The 23,189-nt window shown below is 39.5% G+C and overlaps 1 protein-coding gene across 1 annotated transcript in view; it reads right to left on the bottom strand.

Annotated features, from left to right (window-relative positions):
- Positions 1-22,038, bottom strand: part of insyn1 (inhibitory synaptic factor 1) — a 43,837-nt gene extending 21,799 nt beyond the window's left edge. The window contains exons 1-2 of the mRNA XM_030757655.1: positions 21,254-22,038; positions 19,391-20,998 (exon numbers count right to left, since the gene is read on the bottom strand). Coding sequence (XP_030613515.1) covers positions 19,391-19,534 — 144 coding nt within the window. The 5' untranslated portion in view covers positions 19,535-20,998; positions 21,254-22,038. The remainder of the gene's footprint in view (positions 1-19,390; positions 20,999-21,253) is intronic.
- Between the last annotated feature and the right edge of the window lie 1,151 nt (positions 22,039-23,189).

Raw genomic sequence — 23,189 nt, 5'->3', positions numbered from 1 at the left:
GACACGTAGGCACTATCTTACCAGTCCCCTGACTTCAGACCCCAGATGGAGTTTCTCTGTTGACTCAGGGGAGTTCAAGGACTAAAAGAGCATGATAATAAGAAAGGTAGAAGATGAGAGAGTCTGCAAAAGCCAGAAACCATGCCCTTTCATAATGCATGCCCCATCTTTCAAAAAAAAAAATAAAGCACACACACATAGTGTCAACAGTTCTTACTTGGCACTGCCCTACTGTACTTATACATGCACTTGCCCTCAAACCTGGAGTTAAATCAGTGAAAGCACAGGCGGGATCCACTTTAACCTGGAATCACATGAAAGGGCATGCTAAAATATGTACATTGCTCTAAATATTCAACCAGTGTGTCCTGGTTACAGCTATTTCTTATTTCAGCACTGCTCTGCTTAGTGGTTTCCTTTGGCATCTGCTCTCATTACCAGAGGGAAAAAAAAAAAAAAAGGAAGAGAGAACAAGATGGGGGTTGGTGTGTTCGGTCAGCCACAAATGTTACTCTAGCTTTTCCTGTATTCTTTGAACTAGTCTTGTGTTATTGGTGTTGAACAGAAGCCTTGGAGAGAAATGAACAGTAAAAGTCCTGCGGGCAACAGGCCGCACAAATAACTAGGGAAGGTTCCCATTCAAGCACTTAAGCAGAATGAATTATCCATGTGTTACTTTTATGTCTTTAAAAATCACGGATTAAAACATGCTATGTCTGATTGACAAGTCTTTTAATGTGCACAAAGAGTTACCATTCATCACAACAAAACCATTTGATGTAAAAAAGTTTGTCTACATCAGCAATGTCTAAGTGTTAGATTGAAAACAGTCTGTATCCAGAAATGTGATTGATCGAGAAAAACAAAATGCTGATTTTTTTTTTTTTTTCCACCTGCAACTCTTCAATGATGTATGCAACTATACTGTGTCTGCTCAATAATTTACATAGCCAAACAAATGGCTGGGCTTCAGAAATGTTCACCGTATCTAATGCAAAATGAAAGGAAATCAGAGTATGCTAGTGGAGCAATAAATAATAGGTAATGTTTGCAGAGTGTCTGATAGATCCCATCAAAATGCGTATGAAATATTCATTTAATGGGCTACACTTTATTTGGATAGTCCAGTGGTGAAAATTGGTGTCCCATTAAGTGACTTTAATGTGTCACTAAAATGCCTAAGGTGTTTCAAAAGCTCCTCATAATTGTGTGAGAAGAAGTCAATATATCTCAGGGCTACAGTTAAACTTATGGCTCGGGTTACTTTAGTTGTACAATGTTCTGAAAGCCTGAAAGCTTTAATGCGGTAGATAAGGAGGAGCAATACAGGAGTGGAGTCTCTTGCAGCTCTCTTTGGCTTTGCACTGGCCTTATTAGTATTCTGTGCAGCATAGGACAATGGTCTAAATTTAACCAGAAAAATATAAGGAACTGGACTCACCACCTCTTAGAGACCAGAGTTGACCAGACCTGAACTGCTTCTACACCTGCTGGAGGACCAGTGTTTGTGTTTTTTGCCTGTGGCCATAATTCTGGCACTTGAGCAACAGTCCTGTATCTGGGCTGGATTGGGTGCTTCTAATGACATGCCTCAGTGCTGTTGGCAGGGTGCTTCAGGCCCACACTTACACCAGCATAGCCTGCTACTGTATTGCTGGGATTTCGCTCAGAGATGGCTCATTAATAAATACTCACTCTCCCAAACTGCATGGCATTATGGAGATACTTTAATCAGTAAGTAAACTTGAAAATGGATCTCAAGAGCTCCAGCATGCAGAATTGAGATTAGTAAGCATATATCTGCAACTTAACAATTAACAATTCAGTCAGTACTGGTCAGTGCTGATAAGCACCTAGACAAATGTGGCAGGTATCACTTAGGTTTAGGGCTGGTGTGATACATAGCTGACATATTCAAGAAGACTTTTTTATTTTATTTTTTAACAAACAGGTTAGAATAGTTGGGATGACATTTTTTGCAGGTGTCATTTTGAGGTTAAGCAGAATCCTCTCCTCTGTTTGACACACTGCAGGCAGCAAAATAAATAAATAAATAAAAAGATGAAACAGGGGGATAATTCAGATAAAGGCAACAATAATTTTTTTTTCTTTTTTTTTTTTTTGGAGTTAACGTCTACTCCTTTTTATGGAAGCTTGTTTCTGCCACACACACACACAAAAAATGCCATCCTTATTTTAAAATTATTTGAAGAAAATAAGTTGAAATTTTGAGAAGATAAGTCGAAATTATCGAGTTGCATGTCTCAAAATTTTGCGCTAATAACGTGAAATTTCAAGTTAGCGCTGCCAAATCAGGAAGCTCCGTGAAAGAGGTCATTTCCTTGTTACCTGGAAGCAGATATCACCAACACGTGCTCTCAAAATTCGGGAGCGACGGTATTAGTGAGCTATTAGTGTATAGCAAACGTGAACAAATTGTCATCTGCTTTTTTTTTTTTTTTACCTTTGAATGCCTTCTAGTGAAAAACAGTTGCATAAAAGGTAAGGAATGTTTTCATGTCAATCTGTTGGTCAGCTGATGCCTTCAGCCTCCTGCTTCTGGTTAACAAGGAAATTTCGACTTATTAACTGGAAATTTCAAGTTACGGATGGCTATTTATTTATGTTTAGTGGTGAAGGTGAAAGGCCAGTAACAATCCTTTTTCACACCACCCGTCCAATAAACATTAAACATTTACCCGCTCCCATCTCCTGCTGCTCTGTTTTACATAAAAAGAAATGGCTTGTTAAACTGATACAAATTAAGAGCAAGCTGACATGAAAACCTCCACCCCAAATACGTTAGCTCAAACTTAGTGTGAGCTGTCCTGGCAATCAGAGATAACTAATTTTGCATTTGTCATGGTTGAAATTTTAAACAAAGGCATATTACCAGACACCTCGTTGATAAGTCAAAAGTAGCTGTAACTGCTGTCCTGTTTCTTTGACACCAGAATATTAAGACTACTACCAATAAGAATATGAATGAGAAGTATCAGTATTGATAAAATTCCAGTAATACCCATCTCATCCTGCAAATAGCACAAATGGAATAAACGCAAGAAAAAAAGAAATCCACAAGTTTTCTATGTAATGTCAGTAATGCAGTAGCTTTTAGTCTCGACTTTCTGTTGTTGCCCTGAACATGTCACTACTGTAAGTGTCTCCAGATAGCAAAGGCATATCCTCATGCAATCACTGCAGTCCACCCAATTCATTAGCCTCCAGATACCCAGCACCGATCTCAAAAACTTACCATTCTGCTCCGAGTAATGAAAGTGGCGATAAATGGAGAGCTATGTGGGGAGTGGGAGAGAGTGAAAAAAGAAAGAGCTTCCATCTATCAATTAAATGACAGGGGCCAGAGTGTATGTGGTGAATTAAGAGAATCCAATGGCCTATTTTTCCTCTCTCAATGGAAATCATCAACACTAAATACAGCAATAGCAGATGAAGGCAGGAAATCCAATAAACTATAAAATAGATGGAAAATACAGCCACTGGCTGCCACAAAAGTTTACAGCAGGTTTGTCATGAGAAAAATTCTCTGCTGCTTTAAAATGAAGTCTCCCTATAAGAAGTTGCTTAGACTTGGTGTGGTGCACCTTTCATCAAATAAATGATGTTGCTAAATTGAACTGCTATGCCAGATTGTTTCTTTCTTTATTGTCCTCAATATTGTGAGCGCACACCACCTCCCACAAAGGCCAACATTTTCTCAAGCAGTTCTGAGCAATGAAACACTTCTGACAGTTATTTTGACAATGCAGTGTGAAAGGAGGGTAAGAAGTGGGTGGGTGGGCTGTGTGACAATGTTGTTAGCAGTGCCAGAGCTCCTTTTTCCTTCCTTCCTTGAAGCTTGTTTTCGCTTTTAATGGTTCGATGCCCCTCAATAAGATGATACCCGAGGCAACCTCCATTTGTTTGTTTTTTCTTTCTTTCTTACTTTCTTTTTTTTTTTTTTATTAAAGATTATCAGGCTGAAATGATCTGCTGCTCTTTCATTTGTCTATCCAAGAGAAATGACATGCATGTTGAGAGTAGAAAATAAAATCCAGTACATGCATGTTTTGGATCAGAGATTAGAAAAATGATAAAATAATATGCAACCTCTGTATACTTTATTAAAATAAATTGTTGACATCACCTTCATTTAATTTTAATTTTGTTCAGGGACATAGTGTAATGTATGGCACCACCAGATTTTGATTTTCAGATTTCCAACTCCCTATGTACAAATGTTGTGTTTTGATGGGCTACATTCACGAAAACTCAGTTTAGCTCTGAAACAAAGTTTACTCCTCAAGGATATCCACTCGTGTCCTAGAGTTACAGATCAATAATGTATCTGCCTCTACTAAGCTCACTGGTAAAAAAAGAAAAAAAAAAAGACATATTTGCGAAGCGAATGTAACATTTATTGATCCTTATCCCTTTTTGTGTGGAAGTGCATAAAATCTGATGTAATTAATGGAATTCATTTTAATTAATTACTCTTATTGCAGTTTCTGCAGCAAACAGCATGGGGGTTTGGATGATTTCTATGAAGAATGGTATTCAGCCAGTACTTTGATTAAAAACTATTAATATTACATAATTGATAAAGACTGGACCCATGTCAGTAATGGTAACAACATCTCTATTACCTATCATCTATCTGCCCTTATTATCTAATCAATTAAGACAGCCTGTATTCAGAAATGAGAAAAGCCATAGTTTATGGCTGGTTTGGGGCACCTTTCCTCTTCCTGAGTACAAACTCATACATATGTATAGGCTCAGGCAGGCAGGCAGGAGTGGGTTGAGAACAGCATGAGGTTGTATTTTGCACTGTGTATATCTAATTGCCTGACCACCAACAGTTATAGCCAGATTCAAATCCAACACTAAATGTTTCCTGAACTGCTCTCTGCTTCCCAATCCCAAAGCCATCCTCCCTGGAGCCCCATGGTGGCGGGGCAAAGACCCATCTACCTGTGGTGCATAGAGACCGAAGTCAACCTTTAGTAATCTGTCAATCAGGCAGTGACTGTCAGAATGAATTTCGGCCCATCGAGCCCCTGCTACCTCTCCTGCAGAATTTGGCTTCAGAACCCTTTCCCAACTGCCAATGCTATGTCCATGCAATTAGACTGAGGAGAGGTAATGGTGTCGCCCTCCTCCAGGTGTCTGGAAGGGCTGCATCTGGTCAAGAAGAGAATAGGGATGTTGATAGGGTGCAAATTTCTTAAAGGTGTACTTGTACAGGAGTTCCACGAAGCCTTCATGTGGTTATGTCAAAGCAGCAGTTTTTTTTTTTTAATCTTTTTGCTGTAGGCCGCAATTAGTGGAGTTGGAGAGCTTTGTGTGAAAGTTAGATTCACAGCTATGTTATGTACAAAGGTCATCCTGTCCATCCTGCTTGTTTCAAAGTAGCACATTAGGAAAAAGTTTTAAAATTAGAATCTCTTACATGTCTCTTACTCTTCTACATATGTATAAAGCTTGCTAATCAGATGTTTTTTTCCTGGACAACACTGACAATAAAGTAGAACTAAATGTCAAAGAAGGTCGATTGGTACTGAATTTTTTATTCAACAATTTGTCAGAAATTATTAAATAAAGAGTTAAGTATCAGGACCAAGTTTGAAATTACATGTCATGTGACTTTAAATGCCTTTTTTAGTTTTTAATGTTTGCATTGTCCTTTGAAATTTAGATGTACTGAAAACACAGATCCCTTTAAAGAGTGTGTGCTATCATAAATTTAGCCACTGGCAGCCCATTTAATATTTTCTCCATTTAGGTCATAGCAGATGTCATTGACTAAATGTAGACCAGTGCTATTTATGGTTGTTACAAATGACTCTGCAAAGCATTAATGACGCAAGACAGATGGATCTGTTGCTACTTGGGGGCAAAGGACTTCTGAATTCCAGTATCAGTTAAAAAATAAGTTGTGTCTAAAAACAAATAAGCAAGTGCACAGATGGGTAAAGATTTTTTTTTTTTCTCAGTCCTTTGTGAACCCTTGCAAATATGCTCTAACTAACAGCCTCTCTAGTCATCAGATGCTGGAATGACAGGTGTTAAATGGATGCATAGTTTTTTATTGGCGTGCATCTGCATTGGACTTGCAGCCATAGAATTATGGGATGAACCGCTGACCCTATGGCTCATGCACCCCGAAGAGAAACACAAAGTCTTATGCACACAGCTCGAGCTCTGAAAAAAGAACTGTTGTCTGCAGGCCAAGAGATAAGCCTCCTCTGTGTCTCTCTTTCCTTTTCCCCCGTCTGTCCGTGGCTCCACCTCTCTCCTCTTTGATTTCACACCGCCGCCTTCTCCACTTCATCTCTTGATTTTTAGTCTGTAAATATTTTCTGTCCACACACATACCTATGGAGTCTGTTGTGGACATTGGATGCCCTACTGTTCTGTATCCTTGTCCTCTTTGTTTTGTGCTGACAAATGCCTCCCCACTCAAACCCAACAATGGGTGACCTGTGTCTTCACCCTCACCTGACTCCGAAAGTCCTGACTGTGGGCAAACTACTCTATCAAGCTGCCCTCTTTGCAAACATGAACAGCTGATTCTAGAAGTTATCATTTCAGCTGCGACCTTAGCAGCCACTCCTGAGGTCATCATTGCAGCTCAAGTCTGCTTCATCATTCCTAACCTCCTTACATTCCATGTCAATGGCTCTAAAGCCAAACAAGGACAGGCTCTAAACATTAGGTCAATTAGTCACGTATTTTGCCTTTCGGCAAGTCCCAGATGCACGCAGAATTGGTAATAAACCTCAAGCTGCAGACTGGGCTCTGTGATTTATGTGGTTGTATCAAAAAATTTTAGCTGTGTGAGGGTCATTGCAGCCATGATTGACCCTTAGTCCTTGGTCACACAAATTGTAACACATATTTTTTCACACTGGGCCACACATTGATCATCAGAATATATTTAATGACTAAACTATAAATGTACCATTTTCATTTTCAAGAAATACAAAGACAGCTGAATGGATTTAATATGGGATGTGACATTTCTTCAGCATTTGTCAACATAACAACAAAATGCAGTTTAGTAACTTAACACTTAACAAAACCTTTCCATATCTTATCCCATCCAAAAAGTCATTCTTAGTATCGCTACCAACCATCTGGTTTCCACTGTATTTGTATGTCTCAGTGGAAGCATCTGTGACTCACAGTTGAACTGAGGACAGCAGAGAGGCTCTACTTGTCAGGTTCTTTTTTTGTATATTCCTTACCACACACAGCATGCAAATATGGATTTTGCTGTGTTGAAATGAATGTGTTGTCTGCATTACTTATGGCTGTACACCTGAGTTAGTGTAAATGAATATGAATTTGTTGTGCATAATGAATTCTCTAAAGAAATGTCCACAGTCAACCATGGACTACTTTAGCAGGGTTGAAGTTTTGAATATATTGTATGATTTATTTTAAATAGAAGCTGAAAGAAAATGATTAAATTACTAATCACATGAATTCAAATTATACTAATCACAAGCTTCAGTGACAGGTATCAATTGGAGCACATCAATAAAATCTTAAAGTGGCTTTTGTGTTTATGCTTATCTTAAAATCAATAAACTAAGTCATGCAGCAGACCTGTAAAAATGCAGCTGCTATTGCTGTTAAGAGTCAAGTGTTCAATTAGAGCATGCATAACTTAGCAAACATGTTTATTTTTTTGAAAATCTTTTTAAATATATATATATATTATGGATTACTCTGAGTATTATGTGATTATTCAGCATTCTGTTTGCTTTATATATATTATATCTGGGAAAAATTTTGTTTAAACAATCTGTGTCCTACAGCACAAGATGATCTTATCAAACATATTTTGTCATCTAAAACATTTAGTTTGGCAATATCCTATATACTCATATATATATGTAGAAATATATATATATATCAGCAATTTCTCCACTCTGTTTAAAAATGACTTAAGTCAATAATCAATAACCATTTATTTCCATCTCTGAAAGTTATTTATATTGAGATCACGTTATGTATCATTATATGTCTTATATTTTTCAAATGATTAGTTTGTAAATGCACAGATGTTAAGATTGCTCCAGAAAGCCCTGTTCTTTCTCTAATCTTATTATATTTGGCTTAGTTTTTGGTCAAAAATGGATTATTATGAAACTAGCTAAAGAGGTAATTTCTGGCCTTTTAGCTTTTTTAACCCCCAATCAGATTATAATATTATAATCAGATTATAATATTAGTCATTTTACAACAGAAACAGCTTCCTACATGTTCCTAAAGATTGTGTTCACTGGAGACTAACAGTCACAAGTGGCCACAAACAGATTGAACATGTAACACTACAAATAGTCGTTTAGAATGAGGCATCGGATCATTTGAAGAGGTCAGGCTAACACAGAAGATATTTTCTATTAAAAACTGCAAATTGCAAATATGAATATTGAGCTATACTGTATTAAACAGGGTCCACGAAATATCAGACGTTCATTTTTCTGTCATTTCAAAACATAGACTAAAAAATGGTTTACAACAAATGATCATTGTGCCCGACATTCTCACAAAGGGTCATAATTTATCTTATCCATACATTGGGTCTGTGAAATATTATTCTTGCAAAAAAGTTTGCTTGATGTCACATAACAAAAATATGAGGTTCAATAATATTTGTTCAGTTTTATTAAAATTGTGTTCTTTTAGATATAAACCAAGGAAAAAAGGCTTTGAGGTTAGTGATTTTTCTTTTAATCTTCATGTTACTTTGACCTCTTCCTCCCAGCAATGGACACACACACACACACACACATATATATATATATATATATATATATATATATATATATATATATATATATATATATATATATATATATATATATATATATATATAAAATTAGTTTTGCATTTAAAATAATGTATGAAAATATTTCATTGGCATAGCACAATCATGAAAATGGAGAAGACACAAAATTGTTAATACTGAGAATTTGCCAGTGCGTTTTTAATCACAAATTTTTTTTCCAGTCTGTTTTTGTATAATTGTAATCAGTATTTATGTGTTTATCTCTCTCTAATCACCTCGTAACTTACGTTCCCCACCACCCACATGAACCTACATTCCCCCCGCCAGTTAATATCCTTAAGAATAACAGCAGACCAGTCTTGTTGAGTGCTGTTATATTTTTTTACCCTCTTACACCTTACTGTTTTGCATAAAAGTGAGAATTCGTCATCATCTTATCACCGTAAACTGCCAGCTACACAGGTGACTGCGTAAATGACAAAAAATATTAATCACCGAAACGGTTTGTTGACAAGTTATGTCCCCTTCTGCTCTGAGCTGTGTGTCTGAATAATTAGCCTGTCCTCTCTGCTGCGCCTGTTTCATTTTTGCCTGCCCTGCATTAGATAGTGTGTTGTCATGCTATTGACAATGACAGTGGTGGCAGCCATCCATGCCGTGCTTCTGTCAGAGTGTGAGCTGCCAGTGCAAAGCAATGAGAGAAACGGAGTCAGAGGAAGGCTCCAAAAACACAGAGTTGCCTTTGAAGGCATTGATTTTAAAGAGATTTAAAGGTGCTGCTCTCTAGAATGACTGTAGTAAAATGTGTTAACATTACCAACATTATGAGAAAGGCGAGATATGATGACCTGTAATAAGCAGAGAGCAAAATCTTTCTTCTATTACAGAAGTGCTGAATTTATTCTGGAAGTATAACACATTCTCATGGCCAACTTATTCACCTGCAGCCTCAGCACCTGCTCTGCCTACACTTACTGGCACAAGCCTCAGTCTATGTTGGAGAGATGGCTTCCCTTTGGATACCATCCCCAACAAAACCTAATACCAGCCGTCCAGTATGCAAGCCAACAAGTAGCCACCCGGCCAAAACTGTTAAAGATGAAGTACACAAAGAAGTCTGAAGAAACAAAAGAAAGCATATTAATGCAGGAACTTAGTCACTGCATAGAGTCTCCTACTACTTGTTAATTCACCCGGCTCCCAGCATGCAAAAAAGCTCCCTGAGTGGACAGGTGTTACGCCTTGATGCAGCTCTGTGTATCACTCTGTTTTGCTTGGCTTGTTTTCCATATGAATGCTTAGATTTTGTGATTCATGGCTTTACTAAAGCTGTCTATGAGGCATCTTTGCAGGATTCACTGTTTTCGTGATGATTAATATGGTTAGCTCTGTAGTACTTGGATGGCCACGTTGCTGCAGGGTAATGATATCATCCCAAAAACTGCTCATCACTTAAGGTCAGCAGACTTAAGCATTCTTTCCCATTGTGAAACACAAAGCTTCACTTGCATACTAAGTGAAAACAAAAATTTCAGATTTATTTAATAAGGAGGACCTGCATAGGTCCACAATGCAGATTAGCAGAGACACCCTAGGCCAAGCTCAGACACCCTGCTTAAATATTCAGACAGAACAACTCCTCAGAAAGCGAAGTAATTAATGACATTTAAATGTTAAATGGATCTTGGGCTAGTTGGCATTAATTAGGGGATTAGAAATAAATCCCAGTAAGAGAATATAATGTTTTGGTATTTCTAGAGTTCTGATGTCCACATTGCAAAGTGTGTTACCTTTGTGTTTGCCTATTATTCCCAGGAGTCTCTGATCTAGCAATCACAGAGCTGAATGCAAATTCAACTAATCCTATTTGCCACTACACACAGTTGTTAGTTTTATGTGGTATTTCCAAAATTGTGGAAACATGGTAAAATACGAATAAAAAAGAACTATTTTAAATAGTATTTGTATTTTGTTTGACTGTATATAGTACTCCACATCTGCTTTTGTCCTTTATTCCCCAGAAAATTCTGAATACAGATTCTGCTACTATATTTCTTACCTAACCAAAGTTATTTTATGTAATAGTATTGAATTTAAAAATGTGCGCGGTCTAAAGAAGAATTTGGATTCATGCAACTAAGTGAAAACAATACTACTGAACAATACTTATTTGTGCAGAAAAATGTCCTTTGTAATAAATGGACAGATTCGACAGAATACCCTCCCTAAAAAAAAAAAAAAAAAAAAAAGTACAAATTATCACAAGATCTAAAGTTCATGGAATAATTAAGAATAAAACCTGTTTTTACCTTGTCGCAGGGAACTTGTATTCTTCTTAACCCAACAATGAATGACAGACTAAAGACCTAATGCACTAAAGACCACACTGACTTGTCAGTGTTGTCAGACTAAATGTTCCTTTATATAATTACATTTTTGGTGCAAGACCTTATTTGTTTTAATGGTGACAAATTATTATTTAGATTCCCTTTTATTATGATTCATTGGAAGGCTACAGTTAAATGGTCTGTTACTCAAGCACATTACAATTAAGAACTTTGTTAAGCAAATTTTCTGCTTTACAAAGTGCTGCTTGTACTCTTATAGTTTCTAACACTAAATAGCAAGTCACAAAGCCAAACATCATTTCCTTATTCAACTTCTTCTTCGTCTTTTGTCTGGTCCTTTTAGGGGTTGCCACAGTGGCCCATCTGTCTCCATCTCTCCCTATCCCTAACATCTCGGTCTTCCTTTTTCCTCCTGCCTGGCAGCTATTCCTCCTCTGTACATGTCCAAGCCATCTCAGCCCTGCCTCTATAACTTTGTCTCCAAACTGCTCAACCTGTAGAAGTGCTAAAATCAGGTTAGATAGTTTTAGACCCTAAGAGTTGATACTGACAAAAAATAAATAAATAAATAAAACACCAAGTTGCATTGTCACAACTGCATTATGACTCTATATTGTAAACAACACATTTTTAATTATACTAAGACAGTATGCAACATTATACATGCCAAGCCAAAATTAGAAGTGAGTCATGCTGTTGTAACTTGTCACACAGTTTCTGGCAGGTTTTTCTAACCATGCAGAACAAAATACCAGATGCACAATTATTTTCCTATGGTCGAAATATCAGAAATGCTAAATATCGATAGCACTAAAACACCAACTGTATTTTATCTGAGAGAACCCGCTTGACATTATGTGTCAAGATGGACGTGTAAAACTTGAGCTCTTAAAAGGCTTTAAAATGGTCCAGTTAGTTCTGTGCCATCTAACCCGAGCTATTTCTGCTGGTGAAAACTGAACAATCTCATTCAAAACTGGGTTGATTTATGATGCATCACAGGCTATGGCTAAAAATAAAAGGAATGACAAAAAAAAAAAACCCAACTGATGATCCCTCAGTATAACACAGTTCCAAAGATTGTAGCTGGATTAAGCTGCACCGCTGGTGAGTGGGTTGGCCCATGCTGCCCTGAGTGCTTTTACAGGCGATGAAAATAGAGAAAAATATAGCCCCTCTTCAAAATCTGATCATAATATTAATCTCTTTATTTTGCATTATATGTATCTCAACAGTTATATAAAAAAATGCATCCACACCTAGTAAAACGAAATCTGCTGGCCTAATGGAGAGAAAGCTGTCCCTCTGCGTACAGTATGCTTTGACACAATGAAATGATGTAGCTATTCTTGGAGGCTGCTTGTGCACTTCGATGGATGCCATTTTTCACACCATTAACTACAGTCTACTGGTTTTATTCACAGCACAGAGATAGGCCAAAACAATCCTAAACACGCCCACGAACGAGCACAATTGCAACAATTGATCTAAGCTGTTCCACCCAGTCTGTCGCAATTCTGTGCAGCAGGAGAAACCATTATCTCCATTCGCCCTTCATCTCTCCCTTTCTCTCTTTTTCTCTTGCACACATTCTCAGTATTTCTTTGCTGTGCCTGTAACACCCTTTTTTCATCCTGTTCATCTCAATCCTTGCCTTAGGACAAGCAAAAGAGTTTGTGGCTGAATCACAAAGTATAAACATGCATGATAAAAATTTTCACTGTTTTATCTGTAACTAGCCACAGTAGGTGTGTTAGCTGATAAAAATCAATGAACACAACAAGCACAATTTTGGAGTGTTTACCTCAGCAGAGGTCTAACCTAAAGCCCTCATTACAGTCTGTGCTGAGTGCAGGGTTCACGGAGGGAGGCAGAGCTCAAAGGGCCACCTAATCCAGTGGGTCTAACAGGCACGATGGGCTTGTCAATATGCTGGGCCTGCATCCGAAAGAAGCTAGAGTTTCACAGCGGAGCTAGGTAAAAGATCCTCAGAGGAATGCTTTGCATGGTGCAGTTTTTATTCTTTCCACAGCTCGCAAGGTTAGATGCCGCTTAAGTCTTAATAGGTTGTTTACCGCTGCTCCCTTCCTTCTTTGATCCCCATATAGTCAAACCGCTCACCTTTTAATATCAGGATCTTGGAATTAAAAAAAATTAAATCACATTATGTGCTTTTATTAAAGCTGTGATCTTTTTGTCAATGTAGTCACTTGGAAACATGAGCACAACTGCGGCCATATCAGAATGTATTTAAAATCAGCCAATCAAGGGATGCTCTTTCCGCTTTGAATCCCAAAGTGCAATTTCTTCAGTCCTGACAATAAATGAACCCCTGCTTCCTTCCAGGAATGGACAAATTCATGGGGAGCTCAGCTCAATGCAGCAATGCACATGTGGAGATGGCAGGGTGTTCTGAATTCTGCAAAGAATAAATAAGGCTTGAGGTGCCTGGTTCTTGTTGTTTTCCTGAGCAAAGAGAACTCTGCTGGAGACACGTCACCAAGTTTAATTTAGGAATTTAATTTCCCCACACAAAAGAGGTCAGTCAAGGAAGAACAAATTGACAGACACAGCAGGTGGGTACTTGTCATTTCTTCCAAATGGCTTTTAATAAGAACAAACACTTTGGCCCAGGTATGGCAGGTTGAAGGGCACTTTTCTCTCTGTGTTGTTAAGCTTTCAGTGTTGCCCGGTGAGTATCCTTGCCCTGCAAGGAGCAGCTGCTCGGCATGCTCACGTCAGAGACTTGGCCCAACCCTGCCTCAATCTAAAGTAAATGGATTCTGTAGTGGAGAACAGGCTGGGCCACCCTCAGTGGAGATCACTGGGCTGTGGGTAACTGGGCAGTAAACCCACAAAGCTGGAAGCCAACTCAAAATGGTTGTTTTGTGGAAAATTATACATCAGCTTTGTGACTTATTGTATTGTAATTTCTGACTGTAGGCATCTGTTTGGACAAACCAAAAGAACCTCATACACCAGCCAATTTTATCAGTTAATTATTATGACTGTTAATAGGATAGGATTAAATTGATTTTTTTATTTGTGGTGTAGTTACTCCAGCATGATGGCATGTATGTCTTAGAAATGCATTTTCCTTATTTCCTATATATTCCCAATTCTTCATTTATCATTACAGATATTTAATTAGATGCATGTTAATTGGGGTCAGATCTGGAATTTGGAAATAAATGGAACTACTCTATTGTATTAAATCCCTCTGCAGTGGCCCATTTTCTCCACGGGAATTTCCTAATACCATGGCTATGGCCTTGAATGTTGCACCAAATATTCTGTGATAATAGGCTCAACAATTTTATGTAATGAGAGTGTGTGTTTACCGCTGTCCTCTATATTCTTCTACTCACTGAGTCAAAGTGCTGGTGATTACAAGAGCCACCCTCATGGTTAAATGTTGAAGTGTTCTTGCTAAGCAGTTTTCTGCTCCCTGCCCTGCTCAGCAGCAGCAGGGGAGGGAACAGAGTGAGGAGAGGATATGGCTTCTTCTTTTTAAAAAAAAAAAAAATGCCCTTTGATTTTGGTTTGAGTCTCCCTTGGGCTGCCTCTGGGTTTGGAACAGATTTAATTCAGCACTGAGCATGGTAGCTTCAGCAGAGGGGGACTGTGCCCCCACCCCCACTTCGACATGGATGTGTCATAACTGGTTTCAGACTTGATCAGGAGACACGACTGGCTTGTTGGCTTGGCAGATGGCTGTAAGGCTGAGGCCAGGTGTTTTGGTTACTTCACTGTCCACACAAGGCTTTACTAACACAGCATTGACGTATGCCTCACACATGAAAACCACATAGTAGCCTTCCCAATCAAATAATTTACATGGCAGTTTTCTTTGACAGACTCCATTTTAGCACAGATGCCTTGATTTGACAGCCAGACCAGAGGGATCATGCAGATGGTATTGGGTGATGAATTGAAATGAAGTAGACCACCCATTTGTGCCACGTGCAGCTGCCACTTAGTGGTGAACTTAGCTTGTTGAGCAAAAGTTCTCTTGTTAAAACTCCAGCTAAATTAAGAGCGAAGGCTGCTGCTGCTAATCGCAAGTAAAAAAAAAAAAAACCTGATGGCTGTTTTTCATTTGTTTGTTTTTGGTCACTTGGAACCTTTCATGGCACACCGAAATCTCTATTATATAATTCTGAAACAGCTTAGTGGCCAGTCCCATTAATGGAACTGTTACTCACTACATCATTGCTGAGAAGAAAAAAAAAGCTGACATTTGGAAAACACAGATTTCACCTGACACTTGCCTTTTGTTGCTGCCTCTATTCTCCTCCTTCAGGGTAGTAAGATGCTCTTTAGCATTACATGAGCATATGCATACAACTACCAAAAGGCTGACTGGTAGAGGACAGTGTCCTGAATGTGTTGTGCTTCTGATAATTGCTCTTTTTCTAGCTTATATTCAGTCCTGTCTTGGAACTTCAGTTCTACATCCTGATTGCCTTCCTGTGTTCATATATCTTGAGAGGAGCACAGACATTAAGCATTGTCTGCTCTTGCTATCATACTGCATAATAACTACATTCACATAATAGCAGCCCATCATTTGTGTTTGGTTTCATATAAACATCTTACTGCCAAAGCCCTTTCCCTTAGTCTGTGCCACTGGTGCTTTTCCTTTGCCTCATTTTCATTTCTTCAGCACTTCATTAAATTCTTTTCATTTACTAATCTGAATCTCCCTAATAACCATCATGGGTGCACTCTGACATTTGCATTTCCATATTTGCCCTTTTTTCATTTTAATTTTATTTCAGCAAAAGTAAGAACTCGGTAACTTTCAGAGGTTACTTTGCATTCTGTTTGGTGCCATTTTCCCAGAAAGTCCAAGGTTGACATGATATCTAAATGAATTATTTCCTCTAGTCTCGCCACTCCTGCCAGTATTATTACTACAAATGGAGTAGTTTATCAGTATATTACCTTCCAATGTCCTTCCTTTAGGTCCTTTTCATTTTACCTGTCATGGAACCTTAATGGGATTCACAAGTAAGACAGGCTGCAGTTGACAGTAATAGGCTTTTGAAGGGAGCAATCTTGAAAAACTACCTGTGCTCTGTGTTACATTTCTCTTCAACATGTGAGAAAGATTTGCTGCCTGAGACTTTGCTGCAGCATGGAAAGAAAAACCATGATATTTTACTCTCTTCCAATTTAATGATCTGTAACATAATCCCCTTTTTATGTACACTAGGATTAGTCAGAATTTATACTCTATAAGTTTACTATTAAATTAGAAGGTGCATATGGGTAGTTTTAGTAGTAATATCATAATCTGTCTAAGATCTGTTGAAGATAATCTGAACTATTATCTATCTTTATGTGAGTAAATAACCATATGGGATTTTTTGGGCTAATTAATGCCTGTTTTAACTGGAAGAAAAATAATTAACACACTATCAAGAATATGTATTAAACTGCGTGTAGCTGAAGTCAGACCAGGTTCTATCAAAACAGTCAGGTACTGTGATGGTTTTTCACTGGCTGCTGTGTTATTTGTATGAATTAAGAGTGATTGTAGTGTTAATGCTGGAGCTAAATGACTAGCATGGATTAAAAAAAAGGCCGTGTGAAGATTTGGCAGAAGAAGCACACCTTTAAATGGAAATTTCCTTGAGATTGCTTTTTAATTTAACAATCATTGAGTCTTTCAAGTTCCCTGAAATAGCTCAACATTTGTGGAGTTTTTTCCCAAAAATCTATTTTTTTTTTTAAGATAAGTCTCTGAATGCCATGCACTAGCTATACCGTCCATGGCATACTCATTTACATAACAGCGATTACACCCTCACCCCCACCCTCACCCCTTTATGAGGAAAAGGTAGCCACTCTGGAGTGGAGGTAAAGGAAAGCATGGGTAATTTTTACCCTGTTTATTTTATTTTTACCTATTTTACTAGTTTACAACATCACATTGACTGTGTTTAATGTTTAAACACCAACGTTTGTTGATATAATTGATCTAGTATTGTGTTGAAAATCTACATGCTGATTTTAAGGTCTCTTGTATGGAAGATCCAAATTCTGCAGCAAATTAATCTAAAAACGAGATTCCCCTTATAATTTTTCTTGGATTTTCCTTGGTGCTTCAAATTTGTAAAGCTTCATTTATATGGAGTAATGAAGGTATTATTCTTTTTATTCTAATGGCCTAAAATGCAGAGGATACATTATTTAAATGTAGATACATAAGGCTCTAAAAGCCAGACAGTCTGATCAGAAGACCTCCCAAAATTAAGTGTTTTAATTCAAGTGACATTTAACATCATTGACTAAATGATCTAAATGAAGACTGCAGGCAGTATAGAGGAAAAGAAAATTAAATGTAGGTAGATCTTTTTTTTTCTTTTTCTTTTTTTTTTGGCAGTGTGACTAATAATGTTTTAAAATTCGATCTTTTAATCACTTCTTGGTTTCAGCTTTTGACCAGTTGGCACACTGACTCTGTACATATGTGATCTCGAGCTTTGAAAGCGGCACCATGAAGTAAGTTTAGTAACACACTCATAGGTTCCTAATATCTCTGCAGCTTTTTGCTTTGGAGTGTCAGCTTTAACTCCTCAGAGCTCTGCAGTATCTTCAGTTCCCCAAAGACCTTGTGGGTGATAATCAGTCATTACTGCTCCTCCACTGAGTTATTTATTTCACTACATTCACACTGCAATTCATCATTTATTTATATGACAGTTGTTGTCTATTATAGTGTTCCTTTCATGTGGCCAAGAATGAGAGATTTTATGGAACATTAGGCTTCCATGCATCTGATAGCACTACGCTGATTCTGTTTCTTCATTTCCCTTTGGTACAGACTCCCATCTCATAGGTCAGTTAATTGCAGGATATTTATACCAGTATCACAGTTGCTACTCCAGTTAATATGATTCCTTAACCATTTTAATATATGGGAATGTGCTCTCCCAATAAAAAATGACATTTGAGCCACTTTGCAGAGCCTTCTCTAATGGGGTCTGGGATAAGAATGGTAATATGCGCTGGAGCTGGCAGAGGCACAGGCTGTGTTTTTGTTTATAAATAGCTCCAGCCAGCATTATTCCACTTGCAGTTGTCCCATAACCATCAATCACTCCTGCTCATGGGCCGGCTTCTCTTGTTCACCAGAGAGAAGGTGCACTGCGAGCGGTGCCCTTGCACCTCCAACTGTGCAAGTACATAAAGTAGCAAGTAGTGAGTGGGACGGAGCTGGGAGTTGGGGAGAATGTGGGGTGGGGTGGGGAGGGTTCCTGTGGGGTGATGAACTAAGTTATGATAGGCACCCACACTTCTCCTTCTTCAGGTGATTATATGCACCGGCATCCACCATTTTGCCTCTTTAACACATTTAGATGCACGTGTAGATCCCAGAAGCAGGTGGGAGGCTAATCATGTCATGTGCTTGGAGGATATGGGATGGGTCAGACACAACTGTTTACTCAGGTTTCATTTGTCTCTGTCTGTATCTGCCTTCATCTCTTTCTGTGGAGGAGCTTTGCAGGAAGAGCTCAAAGCTTTGAGGACACTGCTGGGGGAAGATCCTAAAGAGATTTTGTACTTTCCCACATGAACAGATGTACTACTGATTATTAGACGTCGCGCACATTTTTTAAGTATACATAGTTGTACACGCATATAACATCACATACAGTCTCTCTCTTTGATGATCCTTGTTCAGACCTTGTACCGTACATGCGCGCGCTCAAACACACACACAAAAAAATGCACATATTCCAGCGTTACCATGGCAGTTTCAAAAATACAGTAAGAATCCAGCTGATTCTTAACAAAATGGTTATGTAACTATTGCGGCGCTAAGTCATGTATCTTATCTAAGCCTGTCTGTATTTCCTTTCAGCCTGGCTTTGCTGCTTTTCAGCAGCTCTTCACATTTACTGTACCTCCCACAAGACACCAGTGAACACATGAAGGACATTTGTAATTGCCCATAAACAACTGTGTTCTTATGGGCAATTACTGTAAAAGGAGGAAAGCCTTGTTGTGGTTGTAATCAAAAATATCATCTTACTACAAACACACAAAGTTAGATCTCATCACTGTCAAATCTTAATCAATATCTCCATGCTACAAAAAGACTTTTACACTTAATTTAACACAGTCTGAGAAGCACACCCACCTGGCACCCATTTTTATCTCTGTTCCTTATTATATTCATCTCTAAGTGGAAAAGCCTGTTTATCTGTAAACAGATTTTTATCCTCACCTCCCGGAGTTCCTTGGCCACATCCTTGAGCTCTTTGAGAATTCCTTCCAGCTGGTCAATCACCATCTTCATGTGGCTGCGGATGCGTTCTCTCGGGCTGGGGGTCTCAGAGGTGTCCCGGGCCGGAGCTCTGCTGAGGGACATCCTTTACAGGGTGACGTGGAGCCAGTGGCCAACAGGCTGAGGGCGTGGGGGAGCCGAGTCGGGGTCCATGTCTTTGGCTACAAGGAGCCTCAGTGCTACTGATCCGAACAGGGGCCCCGGCCACGCAGGGAGACCTCAACATCTTAAAAGCACCTCGGCAGCCAAAACACCTTGCCTCGCCAGCACTCTCGGCACAGGGTCACACTCTGGCATCCATGCCTTCTGGTAGACACTTCCAAAAATGAAGAGAATAGGAGCATGGGAAAAGTCAAATGCTGTAAATCCATCGAAAAAGAAGAGGAAAAATTCACGGGCTAAAGCTGCTATGAAACTCTTACATAATCACTTTGAGCCAACTCATTTCATGTGTCAGTGTATATATTTGAAATTGTTCCCAAGGAGATGCTATTTAAAATGCCTGTCTATACAGGGAAACGACTTTCTCTTTCTTCCACTTGACCTGAACACTCTTTTTTATGTGTGAAACACAGTGGCATGATGGCTGGCTAACATACAAAAGTGAAAACAGAAAAAGGGTTCATGACAACCTTTTCGGATAAAAAAATAAAACTCCCAGCACTAGTTCAATTTTCAAAATGATCGTGTTCTATTTTATTGGTGGCGGGCCAAGATTTGCCTTCTAAATATAGTCCATGAGTGAGAGCTACTGTTTAAAAGACAGAAAGGACAGCTCCTGTTTAAAAAGGGAATATTCCTCTCTCAAGTGTGGTGTTACCTCCTCCAAGAAAAAAAGAACAAGACTCTCAGTAGAAACTCACATCAAAATAATCTCTGCTTCACATCCATTTTCTTTGCAGATGATGACCTAATCATGTTGTCCTTCATTTCTTGTCCATGACAGAGAGAAATGTAGGAGTGGGTCTTTTCAGAGTGTTAAATCTCCCCCGAAATGCAGGGCTCATTCCAGGTGGTGTGGGATCAGAATGAATTGATTTCTAAGCCAGTGCAATGTGACTTGTGATACGAATTTGTGGAGGCATAACAAAAGGCTCATTGTGCCAATGAGACACAGTAACAAGCTGACTTGAAGGCAAATGAGCACCTTCCTCTGGAACTTGGGCGATAGCTTGTCTTATGTAAAAATGCTTTTGAAGTCCTCTCGCAAAAGAATGACCCACAGCAGTCCACAGGGGTGTGCCCAAAAACCAAAGGAGCAGAAAGAGAAAAGGATTCTCTCGTCTCCTTCAGTTGTTGCTAAGGGAACCCAGTCTCCCTGCTTGTGCTGTGATTGGATAATTATTTTACTTCTTATCCGTGTAATGTATGTTTTCTCTGTGGACTCTTTTCAGAGAGGCAGAGAGCTTCGTGCCATCCAGCAGGACAAGATAAATCCCATGAAAGCTTCCCAAAGGAGCCCCAGAGAACAAGCAGGGGGGAGAGCTTCTCGCCAAATCCAGGGCGATGCCACTGCCACAGGGTATGCTGGCCAATCACACATGGCACCTGGTCATACAGGAAGGAAAGCAATCACTTATTCTTTCATGTCTCATCTTCCTTTCTGTTTCAGTGCTTTAATGCTTGTTCTAAATCACAGCAGCATAAAAAGCAGCATCAATCGAGTTAATCAGACTCAGAGATGGGCAGGGATTAACTGTGTTGATTATTTTTTGCTGCTGTTAAAATGCATCTCTTACTTCAGCAGCACTTGCCTCACCTCCACACACTCGCACACATCCTCCGGGACACACACCTACTCACCTTTTCTGTGCATCACTTTGCTGTTGCTATGCCCAGAGCTTACTGTCCAGGCACAGCAGAATCACTGAAGCTACACACAACCTGCTGGTTCTTTAGAAGTCCCTCTGTCGCACACACCAACATCTTCTCTTCTCTCCTCCTTCGCGTTCTCACTCCCTCTCTTTTCCTCTCTGTCTTACGCACACAGACACACTCCCTCTCTCCCTTACACACGCGGAGTTCTCCCCCCCCCCTCCCGTACTTACTGTCTTGACAGAGGGAGAAGCTTCTATCAGCAGGGTTATTTCACTCTGAGGCTGTGGCTCATCAGAGGAGGAGTAGAAGTGGAGGATGAAGCTGTGGAGGAGGAGGAAGAGGAGGAGGAGGAGGCAGGAGGCATGAGATGGGAACGATGAATGGCCCTGATAGCACTCTGAGAAAGGAGAGAGGAGGCTGAAGATGACTAAGAGCCAGAGTGGCAAGAAGAGCTCCTGCTTCGGATTGTGATGCCACTGCGGCCGCAACCATCACTCAGATAGCTATGCTTCCGTAACACACCACCCGTCATCCCCTTCAGCGTTCGTCTGCATCGGGAGGCAGCAGACAGATCAACTGAGCTGCTACTGTGAAAAAGGAGCTGTGTGATTCTTATGACAGCCTCTCCCTCTTTGTCTATCGGCCTGGTTTGTCTCTCTATCTCTCTCTCTCACACTTCCTCCTCTTTCTGTCACTCTTTCTCCATCCCTGTCTCTCTGCCCCTACGCCCTCACTCTGTCCTCGCTGACTGCCGGATGAAGGGAAGCTGATGCCAGAGTTTATCGTTGGGCTCAGGCTCCTGCCAGCACCACTCGGCTCTTCTGCTTGGCTCTGTGGAGGAGGGGCTTGGTCCTTTAAAGGCACAGCGTATCACACAGTCCCTCCTCTGCTTCCCTCCTGTCCTGTCTTCTCCTCTCTACTGGTGTCGACACTCCCTCACTATCTCCTCTCACACTGCCTATCTAGCCTTTGTCACAGTTCTGTCGAGGGTTTTATCTCTCTTAAATCAAGATGAAGTCTTCCTCTGCTGCCAGACAAGCAGTCTCTAGGGACAGGGTGTCCAAAGAACCCTGGCTGTTGCATCATTAATATACAAAGCAGGTTGGTGTTTGATGACCTCATCTTGCTGAGGGACAAAAATAGGAAGGGAGGACCAGCCTGACTTTTTTTTTTTCTCTCCCTTGTCCTCTTCATCAAAATTTATATTTTCTGCACAAGACATAGCCATATATAACCCAACCAGGGTCATCCAAATATGAAATTACTTTTCTTAAACTAATTCAAAATGTCATCTTCTTGAAAGTGTGTGATAGCTGTAATGAACAGGGGTCACAAAGGTCTGGTAATTGGTTTTAGAGCTCAGACCTAAAATTTGGACCTAAATACAACCAGAACAACGAGATTAAAAAAGTAATAATAATAAAATCAGCCCTGCGCCAGACTAGCGACCCATCCAGGGTATAATGCGCCTCTTGCCCTTGCTGGGATAGGCTACAGCCCCCCCGTGGCCTTGAATTGGATAAGCAGAAGAAAATGGATGGATGGATAAAATCAGCAGCTGTGAATTTTTCCTCTGAATTGAAATGTCTGCGTGAACTGTCAGGGTAAGACAATGATACTGATTAAAATACAGCAATGGTTGCAATGTTTAAAAAGCATTTCTAATCCAGATTTGATGTACAGTATCTAATGATGGTACCCTCATCGCTAGCTAATCTAACCTCTGGCCTGTAACCAATAACTTAGTTATCATAGTAGGTAATGTTTTTACAATTAATAATTCATTCAGCAGTGCATATTAATATACACACCTGCCTTTCAGTAGACAATACAGTATCACCCACAAGCAACCAAACGCCCACCCCATCACCTCCACCTATGGCAGCGCATTCCTTGGCATAACTGTAAAGAGAAATGCAGA

The sequence above is a fragment of the Archocentrus centrarchus genome, chromosome 3 (assembly GCF_007364275.1).
Source record: "Archocentrus centrarchus isolate MPI-CPG fArcCen1 chromosome 3, fArcCen1, whole genome shotgun sequence".
Lineage (NCBI taxonomy): Eukaryota > Metazoa > Chordata > Actinopteri > Cichliformes > Cichlidae > Archocentrus > Archocentrus centrarchus.
Note: the sequence above shows the minus strand (reverse complement) of the source record. Positions and strands in the feature narration are given on the sequence as shown.